At 42.2% G+C, this 22747-nt stretch overlaps 1 protein-coding gene across 1 annotated transcript; it reads left to right on the top strand.

Moving 5' to 3' along the window:
- Positions 1–9741: 9741 nt before the first annotated feature.
- Positions 9742–21303, top strand: E2F8 (E2F transcription factor 8). The gene is made up of 13 exons (XM_069016431.1): positions 9742–9820; positions 11102–11377; positions 11685–11841; positions 12931–13236; positions 13874–14035; positions 15463–15600; positions 15907–16116; positions 16666–16750; positions 17021–17504; positions 18317–18535; positions 19359–19488; positions 19583–19899; positions 20608–21303. Exons 1-13 carry the CDS (start codon positions 9782–9784, stop codon positions 20779–20781), a joined length of 2697 nt encoding a protein of 898 aa, XP_068872532.1. The 5' UTR covers positions 9742–9781; the 3' UTR covers positions 20782–21303.
- Positions 21304–22747: the final 1444 nt, after the last annotated feature.

The following is a 22747-nucleotide window of genomic DNA, read 5'->3' as shown; positions in this document are numbered from 1 at the left end:
AGTAGCACCTTCTTTCCCTCAGGAGTTTTTAGTCTAGACCATCTTCTAGAATAAAGTACCTCTCCTCCATCCGATAAAATTCATCTAGGGAAATGCTCCCTTAGTAAGACAGTTGAAATTCTTCTCTACACAGGGACATTTGAACTTCTCTGCCCTATTTCTTTATGATAGCCTTAACAACTGCTGAATGTTCCCAAATCTTCTGTTGAAGCCCTGTCACTTGTAGAGCATAACTGACTTTTTATTAGAACACAGAAAGACATTGCAATGGAAAAGCGAGGCCATCCACCTGCCATTCATCCTACACTAAACAGCATACAGGTATTTTGTGTGAAATAATCACTGAAAGCACCAGGAGTACATTCTCACAGATGAAGGTGCTGTGACAGATTCTAATTCTTTTTCACTCTTTGGCCCAATAAATATTTGCTTATCTATAATGCAGAAAGTTTAAAATAATCCCAGGCATAGCCAGAGGCAGCTGTTTGGGGAGGCTGGAATGTGAAGCTGGAACAGGCTTGGCTAAGGGGAAGGGACTAAATATCTAAAGTCCACAGTCAGCTGAATAGAGCAAGGATTCTAGAAAATCTGAGGCCAGCTTCCAATAAGCACCTGATTGCTGGAAAATCCATCCTTGTGTATTTTGTGGTGGTGAACACCATATAAAAATAAAGCCTTTATTTCAGCTGATGCTCCTGGGTGCTACAGTAACTCAGACAAGAAACAGCAGGAGGAAAAAGGCGTAAAACCAGCTGGTTGTTGTCCCAGCCAGGTGACACACCACACACGGCAGAGCATCATTTCACACCACAAAGTTCTCTAAAGAGGAGCTTCCCTTCCTTAAACTAATACCGAAAAGGCATCCCTGGCTGGTGAGGATGCACATCGAGCTACCCTCAGGATAAATGGTCCTTGAAAAAGGCGCCTGTGTGACTGTTAACAGCCCATTGTGCATCATCTCGGGAGTGCAGCCTGCCGAGTGTCTTTCCAGGCCCCTGTCATTTTAATGGACAGCTCTCCATTGTGGCTAAACACTGCATCAGTCCCTTCAGGGGGAAAAGGAACCAACGCTGTACATCACCCATACCTGACTGACAGGCCACGTTCTGGAGTACAGCCAGCAGGGAATCCACAGTGAAAACCCCAGTTCATCATAATCGTCACTGGATGCAGAATTTCCCCATGTCAGATTATTCAGAAGGAAAAAAGGCTCTTTGTTAGAGCACCACACATTTTCCTGCATTCTCTGAGGGCGAAGAAACAAAACAGAACAAGATAACTAAGAAATGAATATTCAAATGCATTTAAGGTTCTTTTTTTTTTTTTTCTTTGAGTCTTCACAAGAAAATATCCTCAGAGAATTACCATTTCTGTGAAGAAGTGGCAAGGCTGCCAAGCAGAGCAAACTGGATTTTGTTTTGATGGGCACACCACAATGTGTATTTGTTATCCTCTGTGCCTTCCTGGAGCATGAGTATTACTGCATTGTACTGTCTCAGCCAAAAGCCTTATCTGGAATATTGTAATGCCCAGAGAGAACCCTAAGTGTATTTGTCTAGTTATTAGCTTTAATTGCCAGCCTTTCAGCAGGAATACAGTGAAAAGGTAATAAATACAAGTTTCCTTTAATAATAGAGGAGCATAAGTTATCTTCTCATGCAGTTTTAGGTTAATGTATATTTGATGATGCACTTTTTTTTTCCAGTGCAAGTATTTCAAAAGAGTGAAACATGGCTTTAATATTAAAATAACTGCCACCCTTTAAAACTTGATATTAACAAAAATTTTTATTTCTCTTAATTTCTGTGATATTTTTATCAAAACCTTCATTTCAAGGCTTTGGTAAATTATATTTTACAGTCATTTTAAGAAACAAAACTTGTTAATTAATCATGACATGAAGTTAAACTTATTTTAACAGCAAGAATTACAAATAGGTTTTGAAAAATAGCACTTGAAATATTTTGTCTATAAAGTATTATTCAGTTTTTTTATAAAATGAAATCCTCAGGAACCCATTGCTTGGGGGTCATGTATCTTTAAAAAGTCTATGAAATTTAAAGACCAAGCTAGTCATTCTTCTTGCTTGCTCTCTTGTCTTCACTCACCTCCACCAGTTCTTCTAGTCAAAAGTAAAGCTCAACTGTCATTAGAATTCAGAGCACTAAGTATTTCATGTTAATAACACAAAGCTCTGCAAAAATTCTCTGTCCTCTCATAGGTTAGAATCGTTTTCCAGCAGCCTAACAGGCTTCCAAGCAGAGTGTAAGCTCCACTGGGATTTTAACTAGAACAACACAGACTAGAATTTATGAGTATAAACCCTCCTGACCATCTTCTGTTTGCAAGAGTGGACACGTGTCAGTACTTGCTATGCCAGCAAGTGATACCTTGGTAGATTTATGCAGCAAGAGATTCAGTGAGAAAGTTATAATGAACCTCTGAGCATATTTAAGGAAAAGCAACTGCCAGAGATTAAGGCAAAGATAATTACTGTTGACGTGTTTAATCCCTTCGTGGCAGATGAAATAATTCAGCCTGGTGGAGATGCTACGTACAGAATATAGAGGAGTGTTTCAATAGAGATGGCATTTGGAACAGAAGATGGCAGGTGCAAGTAAAGTTTATTTCGGGTATTATGGGCTTTGTGGTGGATTTATTGTACTCAAGCAGCGTTCTCATAGGGGAAAAAAGAAAAAGGTTATCTGTGCAGTGCTGAACAACTCTCTCTACATGCAAAAGACATGGCAAACAAGCTAATGGAGAGAAAAGTCTGTGTTCAACTCAGGATTTTGCTTTGAATTGCACATGGAAGAAGCTTGGAATCCCCTATTCCCTTTATGCCATTTTAATGCATGCCATTTCCAAGAAGCCAGGAATTTTTATTACCCATTCCACAATGTGGAATCCACAGCACAGACAAGCTAAGAGTCTGCCTTTCGTATATACTTATTACAAGGAAGACTGGATACAGGGCATATGGTGCTGAATACCTTTGGAAAAGCAGAAGGTCGTTCATTAGGCAATCCTTTCAGCTGGGAAGATGGCAGGAGGAAGGAAAGAGGAATGCTGAGTCCTTGTCCAGTGTGTTCAGCCGTACATCACAAACTGAGAGATAATTGCAATGCACACTTGTGTCCCAGGGTGGGTGCCTGCCATGTTCGTGTTGTAAGCAGCCTGCAAGAACACACCTCTTGTGGGTGGGAGTACCCAAGAGCAGGCTTAGAAGAGAGTCGGTGTGGAACAAATAAACCTTCAGAAGTTAGAGCAAGAGAATCTACAGAGCAAGAAGATGAAAAGGTGGCCCAAGATAGAAAGGCAGAGCTGGACAGGAGGTTTAAGCGAGACATGTGAAGAGCAAACTCAAAGAAACAGCTTTCAAATATGATATGGTACAAAAACTCAGGAAAAGGAGAATTACACTGACATGGAGAAAAATCTTCAAATAGAAAATACTACTAATGTTCTCAAACTAAATTTGTTCCTGATGTAAATCCTCTGAAACCAGTCATTTTGCAGTGGAGGGAAATGTCTTGATGTGAGTGCAACATTATTCTGACTCAATGAGTTAGAGCAAACAATTCAATATGAGAATATTGAGAATCTATTCAGTTGAACCAGAGGAGTGAAGTATGTCTGTGCAATGTCAGTGTAGTCTGTTTTGTTAATCCCACAATACAAAGTTTTCTGCTACTGACATGCCATTGAAAATTACATGTGTCATTTCTCAGCTAAAAAACTGAGGGGGGAAGGAATTTGTGTAAGAATCTGTGTTTTAAACAAACATTAACTTTTGGATGTGTCTGTGCAGTAGGAATCCTCTTGAATAAGAACTTAGATGCTGTTTGTTGACAAGAACCAAATGAGATCGGGTCTTCAGAAAGATGCTTCATAGGCTGCTTTAGGAATCCATGCTGGATTCCACTACAAATACGTGACAGAACAAATACAAAATAAATGAAGCACTTTCAGTAGCACATCACTTAGGGAAATAAGTTCTTCCAAAGGCTCCCACAAATAACAATACGATCTTTTCTTTTTTTTTTTTTTTCCACATAGAATACTTGGGTATATAACTAATCTTAAAAATGTAATCTTCTACTTCAAGGACACAAAGCAAGCAGACCCTTGCTCCAACTTACCCTTTCAGGAAATAACTCTTGTGAAAGACTTGTCTGTATGTTTCTCTTTGGTAAGCAGAATTCCTCTTAATTTCTCAAAAATATTGACTCATCTAAAAGGCCATGAATCTCAACTCTTAGCAGAGATAACTCAACTCTGAAATATTGAAACAACAAAATCTAAAGTACACTTAAATAGTTTAGATGGTATTACCTGTGAAATGTTTGACTACAGAATAAAATGCATTTGAAGTACAAACATGCTCTTTACTGAGTACTCTAAACTCTTAGCTCTAGATGTTCCAGTGCTAAGAAAGTGCCCTGTGTTTGATCTTAAATAAACACACATTTCTGAGCTGTTATCTTCTTTTCCTAATAATGCATCTTAGCAGGAAAAATATACCGACAGAAGTAAAGCGCTGAAACACTGTATCTCTATTTTTCTTCATACCATGCTATTAATATTCTTGCAGTGTAGTTTCTGGTGCATGCATTAAGTTTTAATTAGCATTCCCTGAAATTAGCATGACTGAAAAAGGCATTTGTTTGCTTAGGCATCCAGGTTTTCATAATGTTTTGGTTTTGTTTCCTTCCCAGCCTTCACCTCAGAGCTTGACCAGCTGATTTAATTTGCCTAATTTTAAAAGATAATGTAACAACTGAAAGCAAATAAACTCAAGTTAAATTGGATCAGCTCATTCAATAATATGCCTTAATATGATTTAATTTTATGCAGACTAATGAATACAGAATTAGGTAGGACTGGAGTAGAGCACTCCACAGAGCCCTGTGGAGCAGGCACTGCCACCTCCTGACCCGGTGCCATGCCCTGCACTGAGCGCTGCTCCCACACCCGGATTTGGGGCTGCCAATTATTCCTGCCCCATCACTTTTCCCTGCCACCCCACCAGTCCCCAGGCTGGCACGTAGCCACAGTGATTCCTTTGGGTGCCTGCATGCAGCTAAGGCTGTGTCTGCCTGCTGTGGAGCTGACCTTACTGACCACCCAGGATATGCAGTTGCCCAGAGAAGCTGTGGATGTCCCATCCATGGAAAGGCTCCAGGACAAGTTGGATGGGGCATTGAGCAAACTGGAAAATGTCCCTGCCCATGGCAGGAGGGTGGAACTGGATGAGCTTTAAGGTCTCTTCCAAACCAAACCATTTTAGGATTCTGTGACAACACACTGCTGCCTGTGGCAATATCGTCTGACAAAAATCCATGAGATCACTTTTAGACATTGTTTTTTCAGTCTGCCACATGCCATTTATTTGCCATCATTTCCCTGTTTAATCTTTAAAAGGTTTGGGTTTTGTTGTTTTGCTTTGTTTTAAATCATTTAAAAGCCACTTGGTGCTGCTATATCCTGTACAGAATTACAGATGTCATTTTGCTGGGTAAATAACATGACGGGAGCACAGCCCGCCAGCACATCTCCGTGAGGAGCGGCAGTCTGTCTTGCAGACAGAGAGGAGTAAAAGAAGTGTGACCTCTAGTGAACCCAAGTGCTTATACCACTCCTGCAAGAGGCACAGCCTGAAGTTATCTGCATGCTCTGCAAAACTTTATTCATAGCTCAGAAATGAAGATATATTTTTGTTACATCACAACCCAGAATGAAGACAAGGACAAGAAAAGGACAAATGTTATGATCCAGATTTCTTCACAATTTTGAAGTGACTGCAGAGATTAGCATTACAGCAGCATCTGAATAAGAAAAACCTATGGTTTCTGACAACTACCTTGTACTCCTGCAACTAGTCTGCCTTCTTTTCATTTTTATTGATGGCAATAGTTTCATTATTTATACTCAAAATATATCAAATATTTAACCCAATCTACTGCAAGATTTCTGAGGTATTCAGAGGTCTGCTTATATCAGGAACTTGTTGGCTGGAAGTACATACCTGCAGAAGGCTGCAGTTTCTCCTTGAAACCCATCAGCCATTAAAATTAAGGTACAATGAAAGGGATCAATTGCCCTTTAAAATTCCCTTGAATAAAAGAAACTTTACCAGAAAACACGACACTTGAAAGAGACATATGCAATAAACTGCATCACTTGCCAGCATTCCCACAAGCAGTGTTTCAACAGTGGAACTGGATGCTGAACTCAACTTGCCTGCAAATCTCCCGCTGGCAGCTATGATGTTGTTCAAATTCACAATTCCAGCCCTAGAAAGAGTAATCACAAAGTAGTTCCTTAAGGAAAGCAGCCTAAAATAGTCTGAGCACTCAGACAGCAGGGCATAAAGCAGAAAGTTCAGTTTTCTGAGGGCTGAATCACAGAATCTTTTCAATTCACATGCTATACTATCAGCAATTTTGTTTTATTTTTTTTTTAAACTGGAACTTTACAACAGATTATTCTCAGAAATGTAATCACTAAAGCCCCTTACTCAGGACCACATCCAGAGAGCTTTTGAGTAACCCCAAGGATGGAGATTTCTGCCTGGGCATTTTGTAAGTGGTCTTATACATGGAATTACCATGTATGAATGACTCCAGTAAAATTCAGTATGTGTGTTGTCTTTATGTGAGCCATTAATTACAATTCCTCTTGACAGAAGTGCAGCACCACATCCAGGAAGCACACGAGCACAAGATGCTGAACTTTGCTGCCTTGTGATCACACTGAAACAAATCCATTATTGACAACACATGTTCATACAAGAAATACAACTCGAGCAGTGCATGCAGAGCAAACCAGATTAGTGCTTTGCTAAAGCTGTTTCTGGAAGAGGAAAATATCTATAGGCAGATGAGGAGGGATGCTTAACTAGAATACTGGCACTGGAAGCACTTCATTTCACAAATTCTTTGCTAATTTACCACTTTATCAGTGATTTGATTTGACCAAACCACTAGGATATGTCACACATTCTCTTTAATCCACATGATGATGCTTCAAGTAACTTTTTAGCTGAACCAGCATAGATAAAATCACCTATCACTCTCCAACTCTGATTTCTGGCATCAGGTGGTGTCTTGATTCAGCACAATACTTGAAAACAGCAAACATCCCCCACAAGAATCATCACACAAAAGGCTTCAAGGTTATACATTAAAGGGCCCATCATTAACTTGCTGCTGGTGCCTTCATTTGCCATGTCAGGGACACAAAATTTTTAATCCTTGCTCTTTTTTCTTTAAGAGGTACCTGGCAGAGAACATAATTGCAGTTTCTTATGCAAGTCAAGCAAGAGCAGAGGGAAATAAAAAGAGTTTGAATTGATGGCTGCAAGTGAGAATGCCCTTTACTGCTCCACGTAATTCCATCATCTCAGAAAGGCAAAGGCACTAGCATGGTAAGGAGCGTGATAACAGAGGAACAAAAGTTATTAACAGAATAATTGTTTTAATAGCTGTAATAAGCTTGGAGATTCTTTTAACCTTTACTTTAAAATGTCTGATACTGTCATAATGGGCAGCTTGTAAGGCTAACTTGGAGACCAGGAAAGAGGTCCCCTGAACAAAGGTCACAAGAGTGTGCTGTTTGAACAGAGATAATGGCTTCTTGATTAGGCGATAAAGGTAATTTTCAAAGCTCAACACAAATCAAACAAATATTCAAATGATAGCTTGAATGTAAAAGCCTGATTTTTTTCCCCGGTTTGATTTTTGAAATACGTGAGTGCTCCTCATTTAATAAGCCCAGATTCCATGTGCCTTCCATGTGGTCATCCCTGGGGTTGTGGGGGTAAAGAAAAAACACACATTGGTTTTTTAGTATTTGTAATTGTACTTGTTGTGAGTCACACACGAGCTCTGGGTTACAACAATCACACCTTCTAGTGCACTTTTTACAGACAGAAACCAATACACAGTAATTGTATCAAAACACAAACAAGGAAAAAGAGCAAATCTCCACCCAAATCTCCCTTTTTAAGGTGTGGCACATAGGTATTGCAAGAGAATAACCGTTTGCTGCTACATGGCTGGTGACACCAAGCAGTGAAGGTCACTTTGGGGTCAATTTTTTTCATTTGAGTTTACAAGCTTTCTGACTTCTCTTTCAGAAAATGACACAGTTACATTAAAAGGTTTGGTAATCCTGCCTCTCGTATAAAAACCAGCCGAGGAGAGGTGGGTTTAAATCCCAGACTCCTGCCGGCAGAACAATAGTATTGTAACCCCTGTGATAAGTTCAGGGGCGATCTTATCACTCCCTACAACTCCCTGACAGGAGGGTGCAGCCGGGTGGGGGTCGGGCTCTGCACCCGGGGAACAAGGGACAGGACAAGATGTCATAAGCTGTGACCAGGGTTTTTTTGGTTGGACATTAGGAGGAATTTCTTCACAGGAAGGGTGATCAGACATTGGAATGGGCTGCTCAGAGAGGTGGTGGAGCCAGTCCCTGTCCCTGAAGATGTTTAAGGAAAGACTGGATGCGGCACTCACTGCCATAGTCGGGTTGACAAGGTGGTGTTTGGTCACGGGTTGGACTCGCTGATCTCAGAGGTCTTTTCCAACCTAGTTGATCCTGTGATTCTGCAATAAACGGCACCAGACGGCTGGGACCCTGATCTGGGGGACACTAACAACCCTCGGCCAGGGGCGATCGAAGCGCTCCCACCCCAGCTGCGAGCCCCTCACTGGCTCAGCAAACACCTTTTATCCCCTGTTCTGCCGAGCGAGGAGCGGGGGAGTCGCCGGTGTCGGGCCCTGGCTCTGGGGCTCAGCCTAGAGCTCCCGTCCCGGGGCACGGACACGGAGTGCGGCGCGTCTTAAATGCAAAGTGCGGTGTGTTTCGAGCACAATTTGCGGTGTTTCGAGCACAGGGCGCGGTGAGTTCCGAGGAGCGCGGCGGCCGCGGGGCCCCCGTGAACGGGCGCCGGAGCGGCGGGAGGGACCCCGTGAGGGGCGCGCGGGGCGCGCGGCCGGCGGGGGAAGGCGCGAGGGGCGCGCGGAGCGGCCCCTGACGGACGGGACGGGACGGGACGAGGCGGCGGCAGCGGCGGGTAAATGGGCTCCGCTAAACCGCCCGGCGCCCCCGCCCGCTCCGCCCCGCGACCCCGCGGCCGTTGGGGCGGGAGGGAGCGAGGGAGGGAGCGAGGGAGGGAGCGAGGGAGGGAACCCGCCAATGTCCCGGCCCGAGACCCGCGGGCGCTCGCCCGGCAGCGGGAGGAGGAGGGAGAGGCCGCGCAGCGCCGCGCTCCCATTGGCCGCGCGGGCCGCAGCGCCGGGAGCTGATTGGCTGCCGCGCCCGCCCCACCCGCCCGCGGCGGCTCCGCGCGTTGAATTCAAATCGGCACCGGGAGCGGCCCCGCGCTTCGGCCGGGGTCGGGCGGGCGACAGCCGCGGTATCGCCGCTCTCGGGGGCCGCCGGCGCTCTCGGACCGTGGGGTGCGCGGCGGGAGCGCCAGAGAGCGGGCGGGCGCGGGGGCAGCGTCTCCCCTGTGTTTAAACGCGCCGCCGGCAGGGCCGATGGGCGGTGCTGGGCCGCGGCGGGGCGGGGCCGGGGCCGTTGGGCGGTGGGCGCGCGCGGGCCGCGCTGGAGGCGGGAGGCGGCGGGACGAGCCCGGCGGCCGCGGAGGGCAGCGGGAACCGGCCCGTCACGGTGCCTCCCTTCCTCCTCCCGCCCTGCAGAGCCGGCGGGACCTGCGATGTGGAGCGGCGCGGCGGGAGCGGCGGGTGTCGCCTCCTGAGGCGGCGGGAGAATGCGGCCGGCGGGCGGGGAGATGGGGGCCGGCGACAAGGTAATTCCTCCGGTGGGCGAGAGCAGCCGAGCCCCGGGGCTGCCGCCTCCCGCGGGGCGGTGACAGCCCCGCTGGCCGCGCTCAGCCCCCCTGCGGGTGAAACCGCTTCGATCAGAACGATCGCGCGTAGAAACCGCGGGATGGCAGAAACCGAGCGCGTTTTGCCTTCGGTCTAATTTCTGTCGTTAACAAAAGTTCCTGAATCTTCGTCCTCACGACCTTTATCCACCGAGTCCGTAAAGAACACTTCTTCTTCTTGCCTCCCCTTTCCTCTTTGTTTCTTCCTTAATAGAAGGTGTGTGGAGGAGCAGGTATAACGATGTTTAAAGCGTGCTCGTCTCAGGCATTCTGTGGCGCTGTGACAGGGAAGGTGCGATTGGAAGAGGGTCCCGCGGAGGTGGGGCGGCGTTGGCCCGAGCTCGCTTCCCTCACAATTCCAGGCTCGTAAGCCTGCCTGGAGCCCCGGGCACCTCAGTGGAAGGGGCTCCAGGACCACCACAGACCCCAAACCCATTTCTTGGAGGGCTCTGCGGGGCTGACCGCGCATGCGCCGATACACGGCGCGAAAAGTAAAGGGGGGAATACGAGGGGAACTGCAAGGAAGTGGATCGGTCCCGAGCTCCTGTCGGCCCCCGATCCAGACCGCCCGGGCATCCCTCTCCTTCACTTTCCCGTCTTTGGCCTCTCCTCTCTTGTTCTATCTCGGCAAGCCCCGCGGTCACATTCCACTCCTTACTCCGCTCCGAAGTTGGTTGCGAGTGTTGGGAGCTTGTTAAAGTTCACTGTAAAAGAGCTTGTTAGCCAACACTTCTGTGACTACTGTATACTGGGCTGGTCGCCGGAGTTAAGGCGATTATATGATAAAGGATAAGAGTTCCCTGACATGTAGGCTGGTGTCTATTTAGCCCAACAAGAATTCATAAGGACCATCACACCTGCTCCCGGGTCATGACATGTTTCAGCCATTATTCATAGCTCTCCGCTATGCATTAACATATGTTCTGATTGTACTTTCCTCAGAGGAAAGAAAAGGAAAATTACCCGAGGAATAAATGCCACAGGCCCCGAGCCTTAAGCTACAGGCACAGAAATGGTTTCAGGGAAGGGGCTCATAGGTTCAGAGTAGGACCGGAACCCTCGACTCAGACCTACCCAAAAATGCAATGGATCTCTTATCTCCCTTTGACTATTATTGATAAATGGATCATGGTGCACCTGGTTTTTAATATCACTGTCGTTCTGGTTTTTAATATCACTGTTGTTCTTTTTCTTGGTGTGTAGGAAAATGAGCATTCTGAGCCATGCCAAAACGTACTGAGAACCCCTTTGAAACAAGCAGCTACCTCACAGGTGGTACTGACAGAGAGACAGCCTGACTGTCAGCCTCTAACCACACCCCCAAAACCTAAGGAAACCCCTCCAGCAGATCCATGGACACCTACTTCCAACCTGAAAATGCTGATTAGTGCAGCCAGTCCTGAGATTAGGAACAGAGAACAGGGAAGGCAACTGTCAGACAGTTCAAGTGTGGTCCTACAGACAAAACACTGTTTGCAGGTATGTGGTAAAGTTGGCTGTATTTTTTTTTTTTTTAAGTTAGCTGAAGGCTGTTTATTCAGTATAAAAAATTATACATTGACATAACAGATCTTTTTTTTTAAGTTTTGGTTTTGAAACATTTACCAAATGTAAGTAAGGATATTGACTAGCTACATGCACCAGGTAATGTTCTGGTTTTGTTTCACAGCTGCTGAGGACAAAGGGAGAAGCTGGCCCTTTGACAGTGCTCACTACAATGCTGTTAAATATCTGTGTTTACATATTGTCAAAAATCTCACATTCTCTTTTCCTTATTTCCATGTAGGAGCACATATTGGGGGATGAAAACGAAAAGTCTCAGCCAAGCCGCAAAGAGAAAAGTCTCGGATTACTGTGTCATAAATTCTTAGCTCGATATCCTGATTACCCCAGCCCTTCACAGAAAAGTTACATTTGCCTTGATGAAGTCACTGAAGAGCTACGTAAGTTGGTGTTCATCCTATTAAATATTTCTTCATGCAAATTTGCCAATAACTTGCCATTTTTATTACTACATTTTTGCTTCATACAATTTTGGATGCTTACTCTGTTCTCTCAAACTTATTTAAACCCAGTTTTAAACTCCTCATGCCTAGAGCAGTTCTTTTAAAATGCTGATGTTTCCTCAGTCAACTGAACTGAGAAACTCTGAATGTTGTTCCATATTAACCATCTAAATTATTGCTGATGTCACAAATAACCAGTTGCAGTTTTTTGGGCTCAGAGATGAGGACTAAGATTAGTGGTTAGATTTCTGCAGCAGGAACTAGCATTTCTCAAACTGAGCCCATAGCTTCCTGTCTGATCATGACATCAAAGCAAGAAACTGGTTTCTGTTCTTGATGATAACTTAACTTTCTAATTTTATATCACTATTTTTATATTGCACCAATGATTTCTGCAGAGTCTGTGTTTCTAACATCAAGCTGAACCTTTTTTAAATCAAAAGGCTATGGAATTACAGTATTCTACAGCTTATATACTGTTAATAGTATATAATAGCCATAAAAATTTTAAATCGGTATGATTTACATTTTTTTATACTTTGTACAAAAGGACATCTCTTTTAGAAAATGTCTGGTCAAAACCAAGAGTTTATTAGACAAATGAGAAAAGTGTGCTAATAAAATAACATATAAAAAGAAGTTATAAAACAGTTTCCTATCATGAGTTTTCAAGGTTATTTAAGGACATAGTCTAAAATCAGTGCAGTGAATAATTAAAAATGCCCTGGTTTTTCTAAAGCTGGATCGAAACCCATGTAATGGCTCTTCTGGCAACAGTAAGTTTTATTTCTCGAGGAATGTTGAAAGCCAAGTATAACTCTCAAATAGCAAGTCCTTCCATATATGAATTGTTTTCCTTGCTGGCAAGACCTGTGGGGGCTATTTTCAGAAATTTTTGTGACAGGGAATTGGCAAAAAAGGTTTAGAAGTATATGAAGAGGGAGGACAGGAATCTGTGCTGCAGGTAATGCATGGGTGAACATATTTTATGTAGCAGAGATGTCAGGTTCATCTTTTCCTCTGCAGACGTGGAGCGCAGGCGCATCTATGACATTGTGAACGTGCTGGAGAGCCTGCACATGGTGAGCCGCCTGGCCAGGAACAGATACGTCTGGCACGGGCGCCACAACCTCCCCCAGACCCTGCAGGCCCTGAAAAAAGTGGGAGAAGAGAACAAATACATACAGCAAATCCAGATGATCAAGAAAAGAGAGTATGAGCATGAATTCGATCCTGACAGTGAAAGAAATGAAGAAATGGCAAGTCCTTTTGGCTCAAGTGAGCAGTCAGAAATGTCTTTTGTCGAGCTCCCAGGAGTGGAATTTCGTGCTGGTAATAATTCTCTATAATGCCAAGAATAATGTGTTCTTATAATGATAAATTTCTGTGAACTTGGAAAAAACATTTATTTGCCTTCTTTTTTTTTTTCTCTGAGATGGTACTGCTCCAAAGGCACCACAACTGTTTGTGGTGAGAAAAAGTGCTCTGCACTTTTTCACTTATCTTGTTCATTCAGTTCTTGTAATTTGTTTCTACATCAGGCGAAACTATCAAATACACCAACTTATAATCCAATTGCCATTACCATTGAATTATTATAGAAACCAGAAGTTATTATTGAATATTATAGAAACCTGAAGCATAAATTACTGAATTTGTTTTATAAATTTAGGTTTGATTCATGGAAGAAATTTTAATTACGGGTTAAGCATCTTTAAGAGTACGAGTTGTCAGACAATAGGAAATGTGTATGTGGGACACATCACCTTTTCTTCTTTGTAGTTAGAGTTGGTATCCACCCAATCATCTGTTTCTTGTCATGTAGAAACATGATTCTGGAGTCAGCATTGGCCCTGCCTAGTCTCTGTGTTGCTCTTACAATTATTATTACTGACAAATTTCTTCAGTGTTTTATGTTTGTAGCTGGTGTGTCACTGAATACTTTAATCCTTTCTCCTGTCTGCTGCAGCATCAGTGAATGGCAGGAAATACAAGTCCTTACGTGTGATGAGTCAGAAATTTGTGATGCTGTTTCTTGTATCAACACCTCAAATAGTGAGCCTTGAAGTTGCTGCTAAAATCTTGATTGGAGAAGATCAGTTAGAAGACTTAGATAAAAGCAAGTTTAAAAGTAAGTACAACAGCAAGTGTAAGCTAAATGAATTATCCCAGTACTACTTCATATAATGAAAAATACTGTCTTATTTTTCCTGCTGCAAATATTTATTTGAGCCTCCAAAAACCCACTAAACACCTTCTGTGGTTTATAATTTGTGTACATAAATGGTGTACATAATGCCCACTTAAGAGAAGTCCATTAAATCCTCCCTCCTGAAGTAATGTCACAAGGCTCCATACTGGTAACAATTTCTCTTTCGTTAAGCAGCCTGTCAAAGTTTTCAGCATCATTTCACTGAAGATGCCCCAGAATCATGTGAAATCTGTGTTCTGGCCACATAACTAACATGGTAGAAATCGAAAGAAATTCTGTAGAAGTCCTGTGACCAACTTGCATGTCAGAGGAAATGAAACCCTGCGCTCTAACTGCCAATTATTTCTTCATTCTTTTACCCTTCTCTCAGTTCCCTGCACACTTCCTCCCCTTCCTCTCCATTCAAATGAAATGGTATTTCTAGGTCTAGGTCAGTACACATATAATAATTTAAAATGTGCTGCTTTTGAGGGATAGTTGCAGGTTTCATTGAAAATTAGTCTGTTCCTTGATTCTCAGGCTCCTTTGCTTGTTTGGGTTTTTCTTTGGGTTTTTGTTACTTTTTTTTTGTGTGTGTGTGGAATTGTATCTATGCAAATACTGATCCTTGCTGGTTTCAGTTCATTATTTCCTTTCCACTGCCTCACAGCAACACAGAGAGGGTGGATGGCAACTCAGTAGGGGTGTTTTGCTTGCTTTTATTCTTCCATTAGAAGAGCCTGTCTCGCACTAAAAGCATTTTCAGGGCGTTCCATATATCTGCCTGTATTTCAGGTATCAATCCCATGTTTTACCACGTTCTTGGTTGTGAAGCACAGTCCAAAATTCCATGACTTGCTAGACTGTATTTTCAGTATCAGTTTTGGCCTTAACACATTCACTTTGCTGAAGAACTCACCTGTAGATTGACTTCTGCCTAAAACTTTTCCCTAATAGCTCAACCTAGAGACAGGGAAGACAGGCAGAATGATTATCCTGTTGGATTTTAGTGTCTCTCTTCCTTCCAGTTCCCACGTTTGCCATTGCATGTGTGTACCTGCCTTTTAGTCTACTTATTTTTACTACAAGATTTGTATAGGTTTGATCATTGCACAGAAATTAACTTGTTTTGAAAACGTTCTTTTTTCCATATTTAGATCTGTATCTATGTTGCTCTATTTTACATGTAAACTTTGTATCACAATGTTATTTCATTGTATAAATACCTGTTCCACGAAATTGTTCTTGTAATTCTTTTTAAAGCTGTTTCCTTTCAGCTGCTTAAAGGGTGTTACAACATTTATTTGATACATGCTAACTTGTTAATTGTAACTGCTATACCATTTTTTTTTTTTTTTTAATTTCAGCTAAAATTAGAAGACTTTATGACATAGCAAATGTTCTCAGCAGCCTCAAGCTTATCAAAAAAGTTCATGTTACAGAGGAGAGAGGTAGAAAACCAGCATTCAAGTGGACAGGTCCTGAGGTCTTGCCAAATACTCAGGGTAGGTGTATGTGTCATTTCCTTTTGTTCTGCTGATGATATTGGTTGTTTCTTTGTTTTCTCTACTAGAATTTTTTGACCAAAAGACAGAAAAAGCAGAAAATCTTTTACTAGTCACATCACTGTCCTTAACAGCACATCAGCCAGTATCTAATTGCACACAGTGAATGTTCATATACTGAGATTCTTGAATTTCCATCTTTGCTGCTGCTGATACTTCAAGAATTATAAGCCAGGCTCAAATAATTGCTTTTAATTACTGAATCTGCACATGATATGTATTTTCTCTTTTTTTTCTCTTTTTCAGATACGAAACTTGAAGCAACTTCTACAACCTGTTCCCCACCTATTTCAGAATCCATCCCTTCCAAAGAGCAGTGCTCAAAAGCCCTTTTTCCTTCAAAAGGAAAGCAAAACTTCACTCGGCATTCATCTCTAATAAAATTAGTTAAGACTATAGAAAATGACAGAAGGAAGATCCAGTCTGCTCCAACCAGCCCAGTTAAAATAAGTGCCAGTATGTATCTTTTTATAATTTTTCTTTTAGAAACTTCTTTGCCTTTGTTTTTAAGTCAGAAGAAAACAAAGTCTTGCATTAAATATTTGGGCTTGCCTTCTTCTCACAAGACATGCAGATGTGTAGGTGGTGCCTCCTTTCAAAAAATAAATCTTCAGAACTGTCAGAAATATAGAAATGGCTACAAACCTTCTGTTAGGGTAGAATCACTGAATCTCTGAATATTGGATCTTCTCTGAACCTGCTTTGTTGTAGAAACTCTGCTTTGGAACATACTATCTTAGCAGTTCTGTATTCCAAAAAATGGCCAGAAAATTACCTGTCAATGTTCATGTTCTTGCTAGGGATCCTCTTTGGGGCCTTTAAAATTTGTTTGATGTAAGCTGACATCCAGTTGATCAAATCAAATCTGGGCTGAGTTTGAGGATAAGTTGTCTCATTAAATGTGTATGTTACATTACATAACGCAGTCTCCTCCAATTAACTTTAAATTTTAACTTCTGAATTTGATGTACTAACAGTTTGGATTTGTTTTTCTCCTCCAACCAGGTACTTATCAAAGTTTACCAGTTTTCCCCAATACAGTAGCTCAGTTTCCAGCAATCACTAAACATCAGCTGGAAGGACAATCCAAGTAAGTTTGCACAAGTTTAAAGGTGAGAAGCTTTATGATATCACTGGCCATTAAGTTAACGTTAAGCTCAGTTTGAGTGGGGCAATAGCCTGCAAAAACCACTAACCCCTAGTACTGCAGGCTATTTTTTCATTTATTTTCTTTTTAGTGGATTGAGAAGTACAAGTTCATGTTAACTCTTTGCATTACAGTAGATAATTTGTCAGGGCATTCATTAAAAATGAAAATTAAAATACATTTGGGCTTTTTTTGTCTGTTTTTTTGCTTAAGGACAGCAGAAGAGATGCAAATGAAATGTGCCCTGTCCTCGCCTGAGGCTGTCCCCAAGCCTGAACCCTCTCAGCAGCCAGCTCTGAGCCAGCCCCTCGGGGTGTGCCCTTCGAGCCACAGCTCGGTGTCGCCAGTCATCCTACCTCATCCTCAGTCGGGGGTTTCATATGCAATATACCTGCACCCTTCCCAAGCCCACACTGTGACAACCTACAGCCCAGGCTTCATGTTGCAGCCTCTGCCATGTGCTAACATAACTGGAATTAAGAGTAATAATTCCAAAGCATTAAATAAAATAACCACTGAGGAAGGCGACGCTCAGAGAGGTGTGGAGGAGCCAACAAAGTCCTTGGCAGCTGAAGAAAGACCCGATACGAAATCAGAAACTTCATCTCGGCGGTGCCTTAAAAGATCACAAGCATTACCAGAGAATAATCTAATTAAAAGGCGTAAAAGTGTTGAGGAAAGCCTTGATACTTCTTTGGTAAGTTAAATTAGTTTTAAAATGCCATTTTATAGCTCAGTGATGTTGCCACCTACTCATTTTCAAAGTGATGTAGGAGCCTGCCACTGAGTGTGGGTGTTTTAAATAACATCAGGCTTGAAAAGATGGAGTTCATTTGCTGTGCTTGCTGATGCTTGAGGGGCTGGGGTTTGTATCTAAAAAGACAAAGTGTACAGGTGTAGTGAAAATAAAACAACTCCCAAAACACTATGTCAAAACATACCTATTTATGTATGATTCTGGAGTAGGTCAGGTTGAGAGCTAGGTTGGAAGGAGGTGATCTTTAAGGTCCCTTGAATTCTAGGATTCTATAAACTTGCTGCCATCCATTCTTGGCTTTAGAGGTGTTAGGAGGGGAAGTGGACATATAAAATTCACTGGACAGGGAATGTCCCAAAATCCTGATACCTTCTAAATATTTCCACCCAGTTGTTGTAGGCATAATAGAACAGCACATGAAGAGAATAAAAGGGTCAGATAATGTATATGGAGAGACTGGGGCTGGATTGCTTTCTACTCCTCTGCTGCTGATTGTTTAGCATCTCTGTAAATTATAAATCTGCTGTAAATTTGGCTTGCCAAAACAGCCATCATATGTTATGGGTGTGTTATGACAGCACATGCTATCAAAAATCCTAGCTGGGAAGGAACAAGAGGTGATAGCATGGACCTGACTATCTCAGTGACCAGAAATTTTTATAGCACAAACTTGGGAGTGAGGAAAGGGCTGTAACTGACAATGTTAAGCCTTACCACACCTGCCTTTCTTTTTGTATGTACTTTTTTCAAAGGGAGAATCCACTAAGAATGAGAAACCACCTTCCAACAGCTCACAAACTAATAATGAAATGGACAATGTCCAGGAAGAGAGACAGAATGAAACCAAAACAGTAGATCAAAACATGGCAAGTTGCTGTGACCAATGTACAAAAGAAAATATTCCAGAAGATGAAGATAAAATCAAAACAAAACAAGACATATCTGTGACATTTGCCATTCCTGCTCCTGAGGTAAGATTTGTCTTGCCAGGGAAAACACTACTTGGAGTCTTTGTGAAAGAAACAAAATTTTAACAAACTACACCTACACAGGCTGTCTTTGGTTGGATTCTTTTTAGTGTGCTTTTAAAACCTTATTTTGTAGGAGTGTAGGATTTCTGTTTCTGCATTAAGTACACAAATAAGAGGACATAAAGAGGCTTTCAGGTTTCCATTAGAATGGAGGTCACACTAAGGAGCTGAGGGCAATGTTGAGATCCCTTACCTCCCCAGTCCTTTGTTTGCATATACTGACTGTCAAATACTTTGAAACGGGATCACACAAAACTCTTCATCAGTAAAATTCAGTATTCTGTGGTTAAGACTGATTGCTGTGGAGAACCTGGATAAAGAACAGTTGTGATGACAAAAACAGAATGTGTAAATCCAAAAGTTTTGTCTTCCAATATTTGTTTTATGAAAAACAATCCAAGAATGATGTGATGTGATGATTACTGGGTCCAGGATGTTTCTCCTGGAAAAAAAATATTCAGTATCAGGATTTCTTTTCCATCTAGTCAAATTGCTGTGTTAATCCCAGGTGGATTTCCAGTTCCCCACCAAGAATATCAGCTGGAAATGGAGCCAGCTGACTTCTGTGTGGTTTTACTTGAAAGAGCATGTCATTGAGTCTGTTTGCCTCGTTTCAGACAGAAAATAGTACAGGCATGGGATATGGGATCCTGGGGACATGGAGGATAAAGAATAAGGCAAGGGGGGTTGCAGCTTTGGAAAACATTTGGGGTTTGTTTATTACATGTTTGGGCTAAAGGTGTGCTGTCTCTTTCTTTCTCAGACTTTTTTTCCATCTGGTTATCTTATTCCTCTGACTCACTGCACCCATGGCAACAAGGCAGAGTGTTCCAATAAAGAGAAGGCTGGCGTGTGCTCACTGCAGCACACAGCCTACAGCTCTCCCATCACTGGTCAGTGTCCAGGGCAACGGGCACGGGGGGCTGGCTCAAGGGGCCGCGGCCAGTTCGTCCTAATCCCCGTCAACATTTGGTGTTTCTGTTTCAGGTGTCATTCCAATGCCGGCCTCAGAACTGAAAACAGTCAATATTCCTGCTTTTCATATAACACCCTTGAACATAATGCTGTCACCAAATTCTATAGCTGCTGCACCTGTACTGAGCAACTCCTGCCTCAATTCGAGCAGTACCAGTTCTGCCCCAAATCCAAGCTCTTCAGCTCTGAACTTTATGCTGCAACACATAGGACTAATACCTGCTGGTGTGCAAGTTCCTGCAAATCCTGTTCTTCAGCACGTGCCAGTCTCTTCCCAATCAGAAAATATCAGCCATAGCTCAGGAAGCACAAACATGCAAGAAGGGAAGGTGAGTTGAAATATATTGCAACTCGACCCTGGTGGGTTGAGGGGGAAGTACAGTGCAGTAGTTCCCTTAACAGCAGGTAAAATTTATAAATAAACATTTCTTTTTGATCTTTAGAAATCAGCACTGCCCAAAAAGAGCTAGCAGTGAAGGCCAGCCTAAGTACAGTAGAAATGAGAGGTTAGCAAGGAAGATAAGTGACTTATTTGTGGTGGAAGTGGAGCCAGCTGGAAGATGACAAGATGTGAAGAGACAACTGTTGTAGAGGGAGGATTTTACATAGATCTGAGACTGTGCTTATTAACAAATTGTCCATTTGTTACTTTATCTTTCCTTCTTGTTACTTCTTGTTACTTCCCTAATCTACTCTCAAGTTCTTGTGTTTAATAATAGCTTTTCTTTTAATAGGATAGGATTGTACAGGATTTTAAATACTTTTTTCCCACTGGAAGTTTTTCTGTATCTTTTATGTAATACCTCATTGCCTAATACCTGTTTGTATTAAAAAGGAAGGGGATTAGAGAAACCATATTTTTATGTATTTATATATATATAAATCGAGGAATGCAGGTATATCCTTCTCAGTAAAAAGTTAAGTTTATAAATTTCAGGGGGAAAAAAAAAAGTTTGCTAACATCCTGCAGAAACTTAGAAGTAGAATTTACTTTTTATTCCCCCATAAATGAAAGTAACTTTCTCTTTTCTCTTTAGCCTTCTGCTCCAAAGGAACCTCAGGAGCCTCAGGCAGTTACAGAAAACTTTTTCCGCACACCAGGAGGGCCAAACACAGAACCCTCACTCTCTGCAAACTCAGATGGTACCCAGAGAATTTCTCAAGGAACTCTATATATTCCTCAACGAAAACTTGAAGTTTCAGAAGACTAATTTTGGGATAGGGAATTGCTGACTGTGTTAGCAGGCAAAATTACTGCTAACACACTGCACACGTCTGGCATTGTATGATGGACAATGGTTTGGACATGTATTGCCAAGACCTCAATGCTGGAATAGCCTTAATTAATGCTTTAGAAAATAAAACTGACTCTTAAGGAGAAAGTTAATGCCTAATAATTTTTCCAAAAGGCTTACCTGAAGTATTTTAAAAACAAAGTTATGTATCTAGTGGGGTTTTTGTGTGTGTGTGTTGATTTCTTCTATGCAAAGTAAGCTGAAATTGTCTTTGTACAGAAAGGTACAGTCTATCAGTCAGTACATATTTTGCACCAAAAAAAAGTACTGTGAGTGTGTACATATTTTATGTCTTAACAAAAAGGCCATAGTTAAAATGTTTTGCTTCTGTGTTTAATAATGGTCTTTTGTAAAGTTAGTAAGAAGCACAAAAAAAACCCCAAATTTTCTTAATCAGTTTTTATATAAGTTAAGAATTATTTATACTGTATTTTTAAATTGATTTGTTCAGATTAAATTTACATAAAACTCTACACTGACTTCTTCTGTTTGATCTGATTAGATTACCTAAGTAATACATTGTATATTCTTCATTCTTTTTTTGTCAGGCAGGTGTTGCTGTGTTCTGAAGGAAGGGGGGGAAATGGTGTTTCATGAAAAAGTTCTGAACTCTTATCAGTAGATACTACAGCTCCTAAAAACAAGTTAGAACTTCTTAGGAAGTAAGATATCACCCTGGAGCATTCAGGAAAGTGTGTCCCAATGTCACAGAAATTTCAACCAGGTTAAATCAAAGTACTTGAGTTTAAATATGTGCAGCAGTGTCTCTTACACACTGAAGGAAGAAAGATGAAGACTCCTCGTGCAGTTCACACTTGGCTAACAAGTAATAGCTAACAAATTAAATAAAAATACAGTGTATTTGCTTTCCCAGCTGAAATGTGCCTGGCAGACCAAACTGGGATTGGAGAAATGGTAGCAAAGCCCAAGACTGCATAAAAACCCCATAATTAAAACAGCTACCACAGTAGAACAAACTTGTCTGCTCTTTAATTGTGCAAAGTTCTAACACAAAATACACCTGACATACTAGGATCACTACTGCAATATTCCTAAATGAGGGGGAAAGAAGAATAAAAGCTGGAAGAGGGAAGAATTGTCACTAGAGCACTGAATTGATTTTTCTCCTCCAAGGAGATAACCAATCTTCCTTACACCTGCTATCAATTTCATTCTGGAAATATAAAGGCAAAGGTTTTAGAAACTTGCACTACTCAATGGAAACAAACCACCCTTTTCACTTTTGAACACCACAGCTGACAGACTAAGAAACTACAGAAATCAGTCCTGGTGAAATGGTCTTCTCACACATGGTGCTCTCTTTTGGAAAGCTGAGCATATCTTTTGACTCGCTGTCCAGTGTCCCTTGGCTCCTGACACACTGCAGTTGCTTTTTCACCAGCACTTTTCTTCCTGTATTTCAGGGTGAAAACTGCTGCTTTCTCTGCTCCTAGGGTCTCATGCCCCAGAAGCCCTGCATTTGTCTGTGACAGCCCAGCTCCCTGCTCTTCCCACCTGCCTCACCTCCCATGGAACATGCCCCAAGTACCTGATGTGCCCTGGAAAAGTCCCTCTGATCCCCAGGCTGGCTTTGCTTTTGAGTCACTGTGTCCCAGCTCTCAGGCAGGGTTTTTTAATTCCTGCCTTTGATCTATAGAAAACTCTACATTCCCACTCCAGTTCATGCATGTGCAACTCCAGTTGCATATCTTGAGTCTTTTCTTCCTATCCCAGGTCCTGCTAACCACAGCTGACCCAGAATTACAGGTAATCCCAACTAACCTGTGTAGATCCAGCTGTTCCCTGGAGCTGTAAAGAGCCTTTCAACAATCCTTGCCAGGGCACACAGTAGCACAGAAATTAAGCAGCAGCCAACACCAGG

Source organism: Aphelocoma coerulescens, chromosome 5 (genome assembly GCF_041296385.1).
Source record: "Aphelocoma coerulescens isolate FSJ_1873_10779 chromosome 5, UR_Acoe_1.0, whole genome shotgun sequence".
In the NCBI taxonomy this organism is placed as follows: domain Eukaryota; kingdom Metazoa; phylum Chordata; class Aves; order Passeriformes; family Corvidae; genus Aphelocoma; species Aphelocoma coerulescens.
Note: the sequence above shows the minus strand (reverse complement) of the source record. Positions and strands in the feature narration are given on the sequence as shown.